Source organism: Mustela putorius, unplaced genomic scaffold, assembly GCF_011764305.1.
Source record: "Mustela putorius furo isolate JIRA1106 unplaced genomic scaffold, ASM1176430v1.1 tig00003836_pilon_pilon_pilon, whole genome shotgun sequence".
Classification (NCBI taxonomy): domain Eukaryota; kingdom Metazoa; phylum Chordata; class Mammalia; order Carnivora; family Mustelidae; genus Mustela; species Mustela putorius.
This window is the reverse complement of record NW_025421989.1, coordinates 14,752,221-14,768,462: the sequence shown is the minus strand read 5'-3', so window position 1 is coordinate 14,768,462 and position 16,242 is coordinate 14,752,221. Positions and strand designations below refer to the sequence as shown.

Genomic DNA, 16,242 nt, shown 5'->3' with positions numbered 1-16,242 from the left:
CTGAGCGACACTGGGAGCGGAAACATCATGTCTTCACCCCCGCGCTTGGAAGCAGCATCGGAGATAAAATCTACCTGCTCTCAACCTTGCTACTACCCCTCAAATGAGGTTTGCATCAAATTTTGAACTAAATCCAAAATGTCCGGGGAGTATCTGTGATGATATTGAACTAGGTCAAAAACAAAACAACACAAAACAAAACAAAAAAGAACACTCTTTAAGGGTCATCCTTTCAATTAGCATTTTGACCTGGCTGCTTCCCCTGGGTTAGCAGTGCGGAGGTGGAGGGGAGCCTTATATCTCTTCTATCTGATCTCTGGGAGCTATCAGACATCTGTAGGGCTCCTCTAGTGAGAGTGGTGAGAACTGGGATGGACAGGAGTGGTGTTTCTGTCCTTTATTCCTATTTTTTGAACTCCTAATAAAAACGTAGCTTTCCTAGCTATTCAGAGTATATGTATGAAATAAAAAGCAGAAAATCTCAATGTCCTAGAAGCATCTTAAACTTTGAAAGCGAGAGAGCACGAGAGGGAGGACAATCAGAGGGAGACGCGGACTCCCCAGTGAGCAGAAAGCCTGGTGCTGGACTCCAGGATTGTGACCTGAGCTGAAGGGAGACACTTAATTGACTGAGCCACCCAGGCGCCCCAAGATACATTTTTTTAAACTCACAAATTTATAAATAGAACACAAATTTGCATATTTACAATTCATCTGAATTATTAGATTTGAAATACAGAGGAATTCATTTAAAGCCACAAAGCATTTGTTGGGTACCTACTATGTGTGTGGCCTTTGGGATAAACCCAACTCTCAGGATGGAAAACTGTTCTAGAACAATGGTTCACTATCCTGGCTGCATATTAAAATCACCTGGGGGAGCTTTTAAAAATCCTGATGTCCAGGCACACTATAACAATTAGATCAGTATTTGGGGGCTGGGACACAGAAGTTGATACTTTTGAATGCCCCCTGGTGGTTCTAGCCTGAGGCCAATTTTTAGAACCAGGAGTCTAGAGTCTGGTAGGATAGACCTAGGATGCAAACAAATAATGATACAGTACAATCCCTACAATGAATGCGATATGTCTAGGGCACTGAAGGATGTTCTACATTTCTAAATATAGAGCAGGCAGAGTGGATGGACTTGAACCCAGGGACCAGGGAGATCCCCGGAAAGGTAGCTTCTGAGCACAGTTAAGGAGGAGCGGCTCCTGCCAAATAGAAAAGCTAGCTGACTACTTATTGTTGTCACAATTGTTCTCTTCTTTCCTCTAGACCTTCCATGGAACCACCTAGAACTATTGCCCATTCCTTGGAGCTGGGTTTTTTAGCCTTGGCACTATTGTCATTTTGGACCCGATCGTCCTCTAGTATGCAGGGCTGTGTTTGCACTGTAGGATCTGTAACAGATCCATGACCTCTACCCACTAGGTGCCAGTAACACCCAGCCCCCAACAATCAAAAACATCTCCAGATATTGCCTAATGTCCTCTGTGGGGCAGATTCTGTCTCCTCCCCGCCCCGCTCCCCCCAATTGAGAATGGTTGCCTTAGAGTGAATTCTCCTCCTCCTCTTCCTCTTCATTTATTTGAGAGAGAAGGGCAGAGGAGGGAGAAGCAGGCTCCCCCTTAGCAGGAAGCCTGGCATAGCCCATCCCAGGACCTCAAAATCATGACCCTAGTTGAAGGTAGATGCTTAACTTACGGAGCCACCCAGGCACTCCTAGAGTGAATTCTTTAACTAGGTTTCTTTTGTCCTAACCTCTCGTGAAACTCTTCCACATTGAAGAAATAAAGGTGTTGTTTGAGAGGGATTGGAGGAAAAGAATGAGGGAGATTCTGGAAGAGGAGTGGTGAGGAAGGGAATGAGGGCTGGAGAGTGCTAGAGGGCGGTGGGGTCAGGTGGAGAGGGAGTGAGGAAGCAATCAGGGGTGCAGGGCCCCATGGTGAGTGGTGAGCCCCTCTCAGAAATTTCGCCTTGGGCTGGCTCTCCCTTGGGCCCTCTGCCAGAAGAAGCTGCCTGGGGGTTGCAGGAGCCTAATGAATAACAAGATCGTTCAACCATAATTTATATATTGCTGTTGGCTAGAACTGATACAGCTTCTGTCTGGTTAGTTTCCCTTGTCATATAAATAATTTATTTTTCTCACATAGGAATCTCTTAGTATACCCAGTGTTTCTTCAAAGTGAACACTGGAAACAGTAAATACCATAGGCTTAATTTAATTGCTAGAAATCTAACTTGTTTTGAATTTAACATCACCAGTGATCTCCTTCATGTCAATTTCTCTCGTTTTATTAACAGACGATCAGAGCTAAACAAAATCCTGCAAACCTTAAGTGAGGTAATCAGAAAACATTCTATGCCTTGTTTATCATTACTATTTCTGTTTGGGGGAAAGCATGCAGTTGTGCGTTCCTGAGGAGAAATGTATTCAAACTTCCCCAAATCTGTCACAGAGAAAGATTGACTAGACTAATTCCATTGCCCCAGAAATCTGAACTGGATGGATCCAGAGTCAGAGCTGGAAATAACCATGGGTGGATGTTACAGGGAAAGTTTCCTAAAACGAAGGCCCCAGAATGAGCTCCCTTGTGTGGTAGTGAGTTCTTGACGGTAGCAGGATGCACGCAAACCTTGTTTGCCCCAGTAACTTTGACAGTTGGGCGGAAATCCGACAGCAATGTGAATTGGATGATCCCTAGGGGTTATTGCGATTCTACAGTTCTGTGAGGCTGTGATAAGTGCTGGGTTGTTTGGTCTGACATTTGCAACTATCAAAAGAACCTGTATATACATTTTTTTTCCAGACTTATTTTACCGTGTGTGCCACAGCAGAGGCCCAAAGGTCAGTCATTTTTAATACTTTTATCCATATTATTTCGCTACTCATGAGAAATAAGGTATTGAGGGGTTTTAAACGTGTTCCTCTAAAATAAATAATATTTAAAAAGTGAATACATACATAATCATACATTTTGGATATATGTTTTTGGCCTCTGAAACACTCATCGCTCTGTCACATGCATCTTCCCGTTTCTTTGTGGATTGCAGAGGGGTGGGTGGGATTGGGCCATTTGCCTCTGATGCTGTGATGCTAAGAACTGTCAGTATCCTTAGCCCCAAGGGCCACCAGTATAACCAAGAAATGGCTCCCAGTGGTCCAGTCTGGTGAAGGCGAGACAGAGAAGAGGGAACATAATATGGTGCTTGGACTAAGGAGAGAAGGGAGGAAAGATGGGAATGCGGGAGAAGAGAAGAAAATTAAAAAGAGGTGCAGGGGTGAATCAGAGATTGCCGGACAGTTATTTGAGGTTGCACAGATGATCCTGTTATATTGTGTCCATCAGCTGGCCTGGCTGCATAAGCTAATGGCTCACATGGGTCAGTAATGTCGTCACCTGAATCCTGAGCGTTCTGTGATAGCACAGGTCCCAGAAAGTGACAGTTTCTGCTCATCAAGCTGTTCGTTGGTACAGATAATGGCAATTCCTCATAAAGCTGCAGATTGAATCCCTATCTACTAAATATACATATATATATATATACACATATATATATGTGTATATATGTGTATATATGTATATATACATATGTATATATGTGTATATATGTATATATGTGTATATATATGTGTATATATGTATATGTGTATATATATATATATATTGAGTTCATGTCATTTACCACTTTTGGTTATTTGCAACATTAACATTTTTTCGTGTAAAGCAAGACTAAAGAAAAAAAAGCGATAATGTCTTAAATTGCTAGTTATCAGATGATCTAGATTGAATTGCCAGAGAGGTTTTGGATTTAAGAGACCTCGATGTTCATCCAGGCTGGTATGTGACAGGGCTCTCATGATGGAAATTTAAACACCCATAGATAATTGATAAGTAGCCAGCTAGGGGTAAGAATCTAGATGTTAAGATGCTTGTCTTTGCAGGCAAGTTGCACCCCTGCCAGTTCCTGGTTCCTGCAGGCAAAATGAATCAACAGTTGTGTGTGGTCACAGGGTCTCTGGTTTGCAACCTCTGCAACCGTAAACCTCTATAAATGTCTCATGATCAAAGTTGTGGATGTTTGCAAGGTCATTGGGGTGTCACCAAGTTCACAGCATCAGTGTCTCCTTTCCTCACTCCCAAGTTTGAAAAAGCATTTACAAATCTGTAGGTAGATTTCCAGTTTAGTAACATTCCAATTATCTATATTTCTCTTCATAGCACATTAAATTGTACATTCACAATAAAAATGAATAAAACAATGAACATATGTGCTGTAATGGTTGCTTTGAAAAGTGCAAAGATTCATCCGATGGGTAAGTTGTCTCTATCTTTATTGCTGTGTTCTTTTTCACATGACTTTGATGTGTTCTTCTTAAAACTGAAAATATAATAAGTAAATTTAGGTATGTGATACCTTTCTCTTTTGACTCGGACAGTTTTTAGTGAGCTCTAAAAGGTGATTCTCCCCTGCCCCCCTGCCAGTAAAGTTTCAGTATACTGTATTTGAAAATAAGATAGAAAAAAAACCCTACTGAGAGGGACTTCTGTCTGGAGTGTTTGATGCATTGCTGCTGGATGTGATTACTTCAGATTTCTTAGGAGCTGCTGAAGAGTGATCGCTATAAATATTTTTGAGCACCTGTTATGTACATGTATGATTGTCAGTATAATAGTATCCAGGGTTTCTTTTTTTAATCACCTATTTTAGACAAGGCTTTATGAAATGCAGCCATTGTAGAAACCATAATACTTGATGGATCTGAGCTTCTGCCTTGCCTTGTTCTTGACCATGTATTTTCTTCTTTCTTTTACTGCTGTCTCCAGAACAGTGCTGCTGTTCTGTCAGGATACCATGCCCTTCCTCGCCGGAAGAGTTAGGAAAACTGCAGTGGTATGTAGCAAACAGGCTGAGCTTTTTCCTAAAAGCAATAATGTTAATAATAATAACGATAATATTTAATCGCCATATTGGCTAAGGAATTCTGGAATTTTGACCGTGAAGAAGGGTTTTCAGTTTTAGGGGAAATGCAGTTTTTTGTTGTATCAAGTTTCCACTTGGACCATTACTTTGAAATAATGATTTGCAATCTTGGTTGCACATCAGAATCTCCTGGGGAGTATTAGAAATATTCTGGCCACCTCCCTCCAACCTTCCAGCCTCACCAACTGAATGTCCTCTTATTTTTACCAGTGTGGAGGTTGAGAAAGGGCAGCTCAGTGGTGTTTTAATTTGCACTTCTCTTATGAGGACTATTTGAACATTTTTCATGTATTTGGGGGTCATTTTTGTATCTTTCTTGTTAATTGTGCGTTCATGTCTTTCCCACTTTTTCTACTGGATATTTTTTTTTAAGATTTTATTTATTTATTTGATAGAGAGTGCACATAAGTAGGCAGAGTGGCTGGCAGAGGGAGAGGGAGAAGTGGTCTTCCCGTGGTGTGGGGAATGTGATGCGGGGCTCGGTCCCAGGACCCTTGGGATCATGACCTGAGCCAAAGGCAGAGGCTTTAACCCACTGAGCCACCCAGGCGCCCCTGATTTTTTTTTTTTAACATTTTATTTATTTGATAGAGAGAGAGCAGGTAGAGGAGCAGAGAGAGGGAGGCAGAGAGAGAACATCCAGCACATTCCCACTGAGCACAAAGCCCAACACAGGACCCCATCTCACGACCCTAAGATCCTGACCTGAGCCAAAAGCAGGAATGGATGTTTATAACCCACCGTACCACCCAGGCGCCCCTGATCACCTGATCAGTTTTTAAGAGTCCTTTATATAGTGGGGATATTAACCCTTTGTGGTATATGTTGTAAATATTTTCTCCCAGTTTGTCAGTTATCTTTTGATTTCATGTTTTTGTCACGCGAATTAAATTTTTTTAAAAAATGTAGTTAAGGGGCTCCTGCCTGGTGGTTTAGTTGGTAAAGCATCTGCCTTCCATTCAGGTCATGATCTTGGGCTCTTGGGATCCAGTCCTGCACCCCAAGCTCCCAGCTAGGCAGGGAGCCTGCTTCTGCCTCTTCCTCTGTCTACCTGCCACACCCCCTGCTTGTGCTCAAATGAATAAATAAAATCTTTTTTAAAAATTGTAGTTAGGGGGGCGCCTGGGTGGCTCAGTGGGTTAAGCCGCTGCCTTCGGCTCAGGTCATGATCTCAGGGTCCTGGGATCGAGTCCCGCATCGGGCTCTCTGCTCAGCGGAGAGCCTGCTTCCCTCTCTCTCTCTCTGCCTGCCTCTCCATCTACATGTGATTTCTCTCTGTCAAATAAATAAATAAAATCTTTAAAAAAAAAAAAAAAAAAAATTGTAGTTAGGGGCGGCTGGGCGGCTCAGTGGGTTAAAACCTCTGCCTTCGGCTCAGGTCATGGTCCCAGAGTCCTGGGATCGAGCCCTGCATCAGGCTCTCTGCTCAGCACAGAGCTTCTCTCTGCCTGCCTCTCTGCCTACTTGTGATCTCTGTCCATCAAATAAATAAATCTTAAAAAAAAATTGTAGTTAAATTTGCCAGTCTTTTCTTTTACTGCCTGTGGATTTGAAGTCTTTGTTAGAAAGCCTTTTCCAATGCCCAGGTTATAGGGGAATTCACCCTTGAGTTTTTCTAGTATTTATTTGGTTTCTTTCTTTCTTTCCCCCTTTTTTTTTTATATTAGATACACTTAGAATTTATTCTTATGTGTGGGAAGAAGTATGGATTTAACTTAATCCTTTCCAAAATGTCTAGCCAGGGGTCCTGTACCATTTATTAAAAGTCTGTCTTTTCCTCAGTGATTTGAGATGCCATCTTTGGAATATGTTAAACGTTGATAGCTATTTGGTTCCAATTCCAGACATTAGATGTTAACATCGAGGGAAGCTGAGTAAGGGGTATAAGGAACTCTGTGTTATTTTTTGCAGGGTTTCTATAAGCCTCAAATTAATTCCATTGAAGAATTTTTTGAAAATCCCGATTTCCAGTCTCCCACCCTCAGCGATTCTGATTTATTTGGTCTGGAACACAGTCCAGGGATCAAGGGTTTTAAAAGCCCCCTCAGCGATTCTAATGTGCAACCAATGTTGACAATGACTGCCTTAAACTCAGCCCTGTGATGGACGGAAGCTGGGAGGCAGATGACCCCAAAGTCATGGGTGACGTCATCACGGGTGTATATAAATATACACAGAAAAAACTCGGAAGTGAATAAATGAGAATAGTCACAGGGGTTCTCAGTGACTGGCCTAGGTACTGTCATCATGGGGGATATTTTGCTTACTATTCCTTTTTTTTTTCTTTGTAGCATTTTCTGTACTTTCTTACAATTGGGTAAAATTTGTATTTGGACAAAAGGACATACATTTTCCAATGTAAACCTTTTCATATGGGAACAAAAGGCTAACTGTAGCCTGTCTGCCCGGTGTGGGCTGTATTTCTGGGATATAGTAAAACATTGGACTCAAGGAATAGCTAAAGAACTCTAGTTTAGGATTTATAGCACTTTCTATAATAAAAAGTAAAGAATGTGTAAGTTTTAGCTTAAAATGCACCATGAAGCTGGAGGTTTGAGGCCCATTCGAGAGATGGAATTTCTAGAAGTACCAGATCAGATGAAGAAATCATAGCTCTTTTGAGGAAGCCCCACAGACCGCTGGGGGTTGTCCATTCAAATTGCTGTGAGGAAGAAGCCGCAGGACACAGAGAAGGAGGCAGAGCACAAGCTCATTGTCTGGCTAGGGCTCTGTCCTCAGGTCACTGTGTATCCAGTGGTTGCTTCTTTATCCGTAGAAATAAACCTCAGGTTCCTCCTCTGGAAAATGAGGACATGAGCCCAGTCAGCAGTTGTCAGAGGTTACTGTGCGTGTCGGTCACAGAGGATCTTGTTAAAATTCTGGTCCAGGAGGTCTGGGAAAGACCTGAGGTGCTGTATTTCTAACAAGTCCCCAGGTGAAGCCAGTGCTGCTGGTTCAGGGACCTAACTGCGTAGTGGGGTCGAGCCCACAGAGCAGTGCTTCTCAGCCCCGGATGCTCATTGGAATCATTCGAGGAGTTTGAAAAACGCCCCTGCCTGCTTCCCACTCTCGGAAATGGTGATGTTATTATTGGTCTGGGGTATAGCCCAGGTTTGTGGATTTTTTTCAGGATTCCTCGATGGGTTGATTTTTTTTTTTTTTTTTGAGAGCAACTGAGAGCATGGGGGTGGGGGAGGGGAGCAGAGAGGGAGAAGCAGACTCCCTGTTGAACACAGAGCCTGATGTAGGGCTTGATCTCACAACCCTGAGATCATGCCCTGAGCTGAAGGCAGGCGCGTAGCCAACTGAGCCACCCAGGTGCCCCATTTTTAAATTTTTAACAAGATTTTACTTATTTGAGAGCAAGCACACAAGCAGGGGGAGGGGCAGAGGGAGAGGGAGAAGCAGACTACCCTCTGAGTGGGGAGCCTGTCATGGGGCTCAAGCTGAGGACCCCGAGATCACGACCTGAGTGTAAGGCAGACATTTAACTGACTGAGCCACTTTGGGCCCTTTTAAAACCTACTGATATGTCAAGGTGGCCTTCCTGGGTGCTGGAAGTGCTCTCTCTTCATCTGGGTGGTGACGATATGGGTGTATATGTGTAAGAATTCTTTAAGGCAAGCACAGTCTATCGGATGGAGGCTGCATGTTGGAGGAGAAGCGCGTAGCAGCAAACACGGATACCCGCAACCCCCCTGGAGAGTCCACCCGAGTGGGCTGGGGAAGGGAGCCCCACCCCGGGGCTGCAGGCTCTGAGGTTCCTAACGCGTAGTGGGCATTGCCCGCCGCCGTTCCCCCCCCCCCTCCCCACCCCGTGCCTCTCTCCACGGAGCCAGGACTTTGAGTAGCCCAAGTGCCAAGAGCATCAGAGAGAGAGGGTAGCCTCTTCCTGGCAGATCCCGGTGAATGGGACTGCTCGTGCCGGGGGGATCGGGTTGCTGCGGACCCCCAGACATAAGAAGAAAATGTCATTTATACTCTGCAAAGCACCTTTGCCATGACTTGGCCCAGTGAGTGGCTGCAGTATACGGTTCAGAGAATGGAGTCTCAGGGAACTGGGGTGGGTCACCTAGAGGACTAATGAGAGCCAGAGCCTCAGCCAAGGCTTCTTGACTCCTCAGTTCTGTGTCTGTCTGGCGCCCTTTCGTCCATACTGCCCCCCCTTAACCTCAGGCTGTGTTGAGAGGCCTCCTGCGGGTGTCGGGCCAGACTAGACTGAGCCAGCATTTCTTGTTACGGGTAGGACCCACCTCGGCTTCCTCAACACAGTATTCCTGCCTCTCACCCCAGAGAAGCTCTGAGGACACGTTCTAGTGGGTGCTCCTAAGTCATCACCTAAAACTAGATCTGTCAGAGGCTTCCCTAGGTAATAGTTTGTGGCCCCCTCTGGTTGCTCCCCCCCCCCCACCCTCCAGGACTGGTGGATCTGGAGAGTATATGAGTTCTTCTCAACCTTGCATGCCATGAAAATATATGGGCCTGGGGGCCTCACCCCTGCACCAAGACCAGCTGAAGCAGCCGCTGAGGAGTAGGCCACGGAAATCTCTGTATATTTTTTAAAGTCATCTGGGTTTTCTCAGGTATGGCCTAGGTTGAGAACCACTGAGCTAAAGCAGTACTGAGGCATAGCTGATTTATAAGCTGCGGACCCTATGGCCCCTGCTTAATTCTTGTGTTTTTTTTGTTTTGTTTTGTTTTTAAAGATTTTATTTATTTATTTATTTGACAGAGAGAGAGAGAGAGAGAGAGAGAGAGAGAAGAGGGAACACAAGCAAGGGGAGTGGAAGAGGGAGAAGCAGGCTTCCCACTGAGCAGGGAGCCTGATGTAGGCTCGTTCAGGGACCCTGGGATCATGACCTGAGCTGACGGCAGACACTTAATGACTGAGCCACCCTGGCACCCCCTTAATCCATTTTTTAATCAATGAACATTTCCTGGCCACTCACTATGTGCCAGTTAGCCTCACGCTGCACTATAGTGGTATAAGATCAATTCAGACAGATTCCTCTGTTCATCGGCTTCACAAAAGTTTATGTATTATTAACTTCAGTTCAAGACTTTCTTGAAACGAGCGGCGCCTGGGTGGCTCAGTGGGTTAAGCCTCTGCCTTCGACTTGGGTCATGATCTCAGGGTCCTGGGATCGAGCCCCACATCAGGCTCTCTGCTCAGCAGGGAGCCTGTTTCCTCTTTTCTCTCTGCCTGCCTCTCTGCCTGCTTGTGATCTCCGTCTGTCAAATAAATAAATAAATAATCTTTAAAAAAAATATATTTTCTTGAAACAAATCAGTAGGTCAAAGGAAAAAAAAAAGGCAGTGTGATTTACCTATCCCAGCTAATATCACACTGCATGTGAGTGAGCTAAATTAGAGGTTTCATGGCAAAGAAAGACTTACTTGTGACTCACTAGGACCAGTATGAGAACTTGCTGAAATAAAAAAGTCCATTATCCAAATCAATAATTATTATTTTTGCACATTTTTCTAATATGGGTCAATACACAGAAGATTGTAAGTATAATCTACAGAATTAATGTACTTTGCAAAAACTACGGGAAAAATCTGAAAAACATTTTACGGTTATTGGTAAATTTGGAGCTGGCTTTTCAATTTATGCCATACCCTTTTGTACCCTGTGTTAATACTGAATTGACATAAGCGTTTGTGAATTTATTATAGACAGATACGGTTTTGAAATGGAGATGCTTTCACTTCAGAGTAAACTCAATTGTTCTAAAAATGATGAGTCAGTTTTATTAATGTAGATTCAAATAGTCAAGGAAAATGATATTTTGGTATTTAAGTTTTTAGGAAAATTTTTAAAAGATTTTATTTATTTACTTGACAGAAAGCACAAGCAGGGGGAACAGCGAGGGAGAGAGGGAGAAGCAGGCTCCCTGCTGAGCAGGGAGCCCAATGTAGGGCTCGATCCCAGGACCCTGGGATCATTAGCGGAGCAGAAGACAGACCCTTAACTGACTAAGCCACCCGGGCACCTAGTTTTTAGAAAACTTTCCAGTATGTTAAGAACAGTTTGGGCGCGTGATTCTATTTTTTTGAGAATACATTTTGTAAAATCTTAAAAAAAAAAAAAAAATAAACCCTAAGACAGGTTCCTAATACATGAACATCAACTAGGTTGGTGATAGCATGTAAGAGCTCCCGTCCCCCAGAAGCACACAGAAGTGTTGTTACAAGATCTCTTCAGCTGAGTGATAAGTAATAAAGGATAAGAGCCTGAGAGCAGTGGTGAATGAGTCATCCAGAACTGGAAATTCATAAAACAGCATCCCTCCTGGCTAATTCCTCTCTCAGGGACGAAGTGGTGGACGCGGGCAGGGGCAGGGGCAGGGGCCAGTGGCAAGGGCGCACAGAAAGTATGCTGGGCAGAGGCTGGGAGTGGCAGGTCCCTGAAAAAGCCAAGTCCCCTTGGTGGTGTCGGATGGTTGCTAGAGGAGATCAGCCTCTCACTCTTCTGTCTCTCATGTGCCTCTCTCTGATTCTTTCTTTCAGTGACCTGCAGGATCCCGTTGAATGTCTTGCTGGTCATCCTGATGGCTCACCATTTTCTTCTAGCAATTCCATCCCTGTTGTTCCTCAGGCCACCATTCTGTCCCAGGTCTCCAGTGCCTTCTCTTTTCGTGAACCTCTAAATCATCCACCTCTAACCCAGAGCCCTCCAACACAAGTGATTCACCTTCCTTCTCCCCAGCCTTCAGCTCCCCTAGCTTCGAGCTCTGCCATGGATACGCCTCCCAGTTCTGGAACTATCTCTTCTCCTACGCCCCAAACTGATCTTTCCCAGACACTGCCACCTGTGAAATCCTCACTTTCTTCTCCCACCGCATCTGCCCCTGTGGATGTCATCACGGCCACCTCCCCTCCTGACAAGACAGGTCAGTATGACGGAGCCAGGCTGCTGCTGTTTGTTACAATCTGGCTTCCGCAAATGCAGGAGCTAGCCTGCCTAGTCAAGATACCTGTAATAAGACCAGGTTGACCCTTTCTTTTTATGAAGTCTGCTTGATTTTGAGAGCTTTCCTACAGACATTCATAGAACATAGATATGGCTGAGTTTGATTGTTTTGAGCAAGAGAGTGGAGAAATAGCTCTGAGGCAAACATACCCCGTTTTATTGAGACGAGTTAGTTGACAGGTTTGTTTCTTCCACAAAAGGTTATGAGGTCAGTTTCCAACATTCTGAAGAGGAAAATTTTGAACTTTATTTACTGTTTTTTAAAGATTTTATTTATTTATCTGATAGACAGCGAGGGAGGGAACACAAGCAGGGGTAATGGGAGAGAGAGAGAAGCAGGTTTCCCACTGAGCAGGGAGCCTGATGCGGGGCTCAATCCCAGGACCCCGGAATCCTGATCTGAGCCGAAGACAGATGCTTAACCAGTTGAGCCACCCAGTCACCCCTCTTCTATTTTTTTAAAGATTTTATTTTTACATAATGTCTACATCCAATGTGGGGTTTTAACTCGTGACCCTGAGATCAAGACTCACATGCTTTTTTATTTTTTTTTAATTAAATTAAATTTAATTTAATTTTAAGATTTTATTTATTTATTTGACACAGAGAGAGAGAGGAGATCACAAGCAGGCAGAGAGGCAGCCAGAGAGAGAGGGGGAAGCAGGCTCCCCACTGAGCAGAGAGCCCGATGCAGGGCTCAATCTCAGGACCCTGAGATCATGACCTAAGCTGAAGGCAGCCCCTCGCATGCTTTTTTAGACTGAGCCACCCGGGTGCCTCAGTTGGGTTTTTTGAAGTATAATTTACATACAATAAAATGCATCCAGATCTGTGGATAGATGAAATTTTTATAGTTCCACGAGGTTGGATTAAACACCCAGACCCGCTCAACCACCATCATGATACGTAACATTTTCACCACCCCCAAAGTTCCTTCATGTTCCTTTGTAGTCAACTCCTATCCACTACCCCCAGCCCCTGGCCACCACTGACTGATCTGTTTTATTTTCCTATACTTTTGATTTTTCTAAAATGTCTTATGAACAGAATCATACAACATGCAGCCTTTTGGGTCTGGCTGCTTTCAGTTGACATAATATATTGGAGAATTGGAGATCTGTCTACATTGTTGCAATTATCAGTTTTAATTACTGAATAATAGTCCATTGTACGGAGGGATCACAGTTTGTTTATCCTTTCTTTTTTTTTTTTTTTTTAAGATTTTATTTATTTATTTGACATTCAGAGATCACAAGTAGCAGAGAGGCAGGCAGAGAGAGAGGAGGAAGCAGGCTACCTGCTGAGCAGAGAGTCCGATGTGGGGCTCGATCCCAGGACTCTGGGATCATGATCTGAGCCGAAGGCAGAGGTTTTAACCCACTGAGCCACCCAGGCGCCCCTATCCATTCTTTAGTTAGTAGACACTTGGGTTGTTTCCAGCTTAGGGGGGTATAATGAAAAGCCTCTATAAACATTCACAAACAAGTCTTCTTGAGACATGTTTTTCTTTCCCTGGGGCAAATACCTAGGAGTCGTGGAGTCTGTTGTCTTTCTTTATTAGCGATTTTTCCAGTACATGTTCATAAAATGATTTGGCTTCTCTGTCGCAGAAATGGTTTATACCAGCAGCATCAGTGTTTCTGATCTTGAGAGTCAAGTGTCCCAGATGGAAAAGACTCTGTCCTTGGGTAGCTTGGAGCCTAACCTCGCAGGAGAAATGATAAACCATGTCAGCAAACTCCTTCATTCCCCACCTGCCTTGCTGGCTCCTCTGGCCCAGAGGTAGGTATTAGCAAACTGATGTGCTCAGGAGAGGGGACCCTCTAACGACAGTGATACTTCTTATCAGGATTAATTACAGCCAAGAAAAGATTCATAATGTTTTGTTACATTGCTACTGCATATTCTGCTTCCAGCGGGGAAGACAAAGTGGGAGTGTTGAATCTGAACCACTTGTCTTTACAGATTGCTAAAAATAGTAGATGACATTGGCTTACAGCTGAATTTTTCCACCAAGACCATAACTCTCACCTCCCCTTCCTTGGCTCTGGCTGTAATCAGAGTGAATGCTAGTAATTTCGACACAACTACCTTCGCTGCCCAAGACCCTGCAAATCTTCAGGTACATCCTAATCCTTTGTGAAAAAACCCTTTTCTTGTCTATGATTGTAACCTCCATGTACTTCGTGCTGGAGGCAATTACTGCTTCTAGTCAGGGGTGATACTCAAAATACTTAACATCTAGAACAGTGCGGCACTGCAGAATCAGAAACAGGACATTGGTCTTGGCTGAAGCAGGATCTGAGAGGTCCTTGGGCCCAGTGTTAACCTTCTGGCACCTAGACTATGGAAGTTTTGCAGGGAGGTGGGGGGCTCAGGTGGGGAGAAGTGTCCAGTAGAGGGTACTGGGCAGTTGCAAGAGAGCAGGGACATACCAACCAATTTCAGTATTTTAACAAGCATTTGGACTGCACTGGTGTCAGTAGCAGAGCTGAGTATCAGTCCTGCTTCTAGCGTTTTCTATCCACCTATTAGAGGGATTGGGGCTGGCAATGCCCAAGTCAGACCAAGTCTTGCCCTTTTTGCCTTTTAACTTAATTTGTATAGTTCTCCCTTTTCAAGTTTAGTGCATGTGGTTCTACAAAGACTTTGCCCTAACAGGCGGCCAGTTGATGTGTGTCTGCAGTTACGGTTTTCAGCACCTGCCCTCCACCCCAGCCCCAGGTTTGTTGAGCTATAATTGACACAGAACATCCTACACTTTCCGATGGTTTCCATATATCTTTAAAATGTTCCCTTTCCTGCTCTGAGGACTTGTCTCTCTATTATACATCCTCTCCAGTTTCATAGCAATCAGAGAGACGATAACCGATTTGACAGAGGTTACCACAAATAAATGCCTTTACAGGATCCTCCTCCTTAATTAGTCCTTACGTTTTCCATCTATTCATTATACTAGCCCCAGGCATTTTTATTATCTCTTACTTGATTTTCAGGTTTCTCTGGAAACCCGCCCTCCTGAGAACAGCATTGGTGTTATTACACTGCCATCATCACTGATGAGTAATTTACCAGCTAATGATGTGGAGCTCGCTTCCAGGATTCAGTTTAACTTCTTTGAAACACCTGCCCTGTTTCAGGTAAGGTTAATGCTAACTGCTTTGGGTTTAGGTTTTATTTTGGAAGGGGGCAGTTTCGTTTCTTTTCATTCTCCACGAAAGCGGCAATTTATTTTGATTTATTTATCTCAGAGGATTATTTGTTTATTTGAGAGAGAGAGAGAGAGAGCGTGCAATGGGCCAGGGGGCCAAGGGGGAAGGAGAGAAAAACTCTCCGCAGACTCCCCGCTGAGCACAGAGTCCAACACAGGGCTCCATCTCCTGACTCTGAGATCATGACTTGACCGGAAACCAGGAGTCAGATGCTTAACCACTCGCCATCACCCAAGTGCCCTTCCAGTTTGTTTTTAAACAGAACCTAAGGATAAATAAGGCTAACTAATGTTAGCCTGCTACTGTGCACTCAGAAATGTTAACTTTTTTTTTTTTTAAAGATTTTATTTATTTATTTGACAGACAGAGACCACAAGTAGGCAGAGTGGCAGGCAGAGATAAAGAGGAGGAAGCAAGCTCCCTGCTGAGCAGAGAGTCCATGCGGGGCTCCATCCCAGGACCCTGAGATCATGACCTGAGCTGAAGGCAGAGGCTTAACCCACTGAGCCACCCAGGCCCCCCGGAAATGTTAACTTTAATCCTCCCAACGACCCTGTGAGGGAGGAAGTATTCAACCACTATGCCAACTTTGCAGATAAGGGCAAGGAAGTGCAGAGAGCTTAACTTGCTTGAGAACACACAGTTTAAGCAGCTTCATGTTCGATTCTCTTGACAGTTCCTGAGGGTCCTGTTCTGTCGGTCTGTGAAATTTCCGTCAGTAGCTAGAGCACGGTATGGCGGAGCAGGCTCTGTTTCCAATCGTGGGCCCACCAAGGAGTAAAGGGACTTTCCCAGGGGTTACTCCCTGACCCTCAATTTCAATTTCTCACCTGGATTATAAAATCAACCGTGTGAACTTCCTGTTCTTCAGGGTCCCTTCCTGCTCTAAAAGCCATCTTGTTGATTCTTTGGTGTGCTAGGACCCTGCCCTGGAGAACCTCTCTCTGATCAGCTACGTCATATCGTCCAGCGTGGCAAACCTGACGGTCAAGAACTTGGCAAGAAACGTGACGGTCACCTTAAAGCACATCACCCCAAGCCAGGTGTGGGAGGCCCATCTGGTCT

At 44.3% G+C, this 16,242-nt stretch overlaps 1 protein-coding gene across 3 annotated transcripts in view; it reads left to right on the top strand.

Annotated features, from left to right (window-relative positions):
• ADGRG2 (adhesion G protein-coupled receptor G2) overlaps window positions 1–16,242 on the top strand; it is a 138,969-nt gene that overhangs the window by 104,974 nt on the left and 17,753 nt on the right. For 2 of the 3 annotated variants that reach the window (XM_045089355.1, XM_045089354.1), the window contains 9 exons: window positions 2,308–2,347; window positions 2,814–2,851; window positions 4,227–4,321; window positions 4,833–4,899; window positions 11,503–11,885; window positions 13,576–13,747; window positions 13,931–14,087; window positions 14,962–15,105; window positions 16,098–16,220. In XM_045089355.1, coding sequence (XP_044945290.1) covers window positions 2,308–2,347; window positions 2,814–2,851; window positions 4,227–4,321; window positions 4,833–4,899; window positions 11,503–11,885; window positions 13,576–13,747; window positions 13,931–14,087; window positions 14,962–15,105; window positions 16,098–16,220 — 1,219 coding nt within the window. The remainder of the gene's footprint in view (window positions 1–2,307; window positions 2,348–2,813; window positions 2,852–4,226; window positions 4,322–4,832; window positions 4,900–11,502; window positions 11,886–13,575; window positions 13,748–13,930; window positions 14,088–14,961; window positions 15,106–16,097; window positions 16,221–16,242) is intronic. The other variant, XM_045089356.1, reaches the window with a different exon arrangement.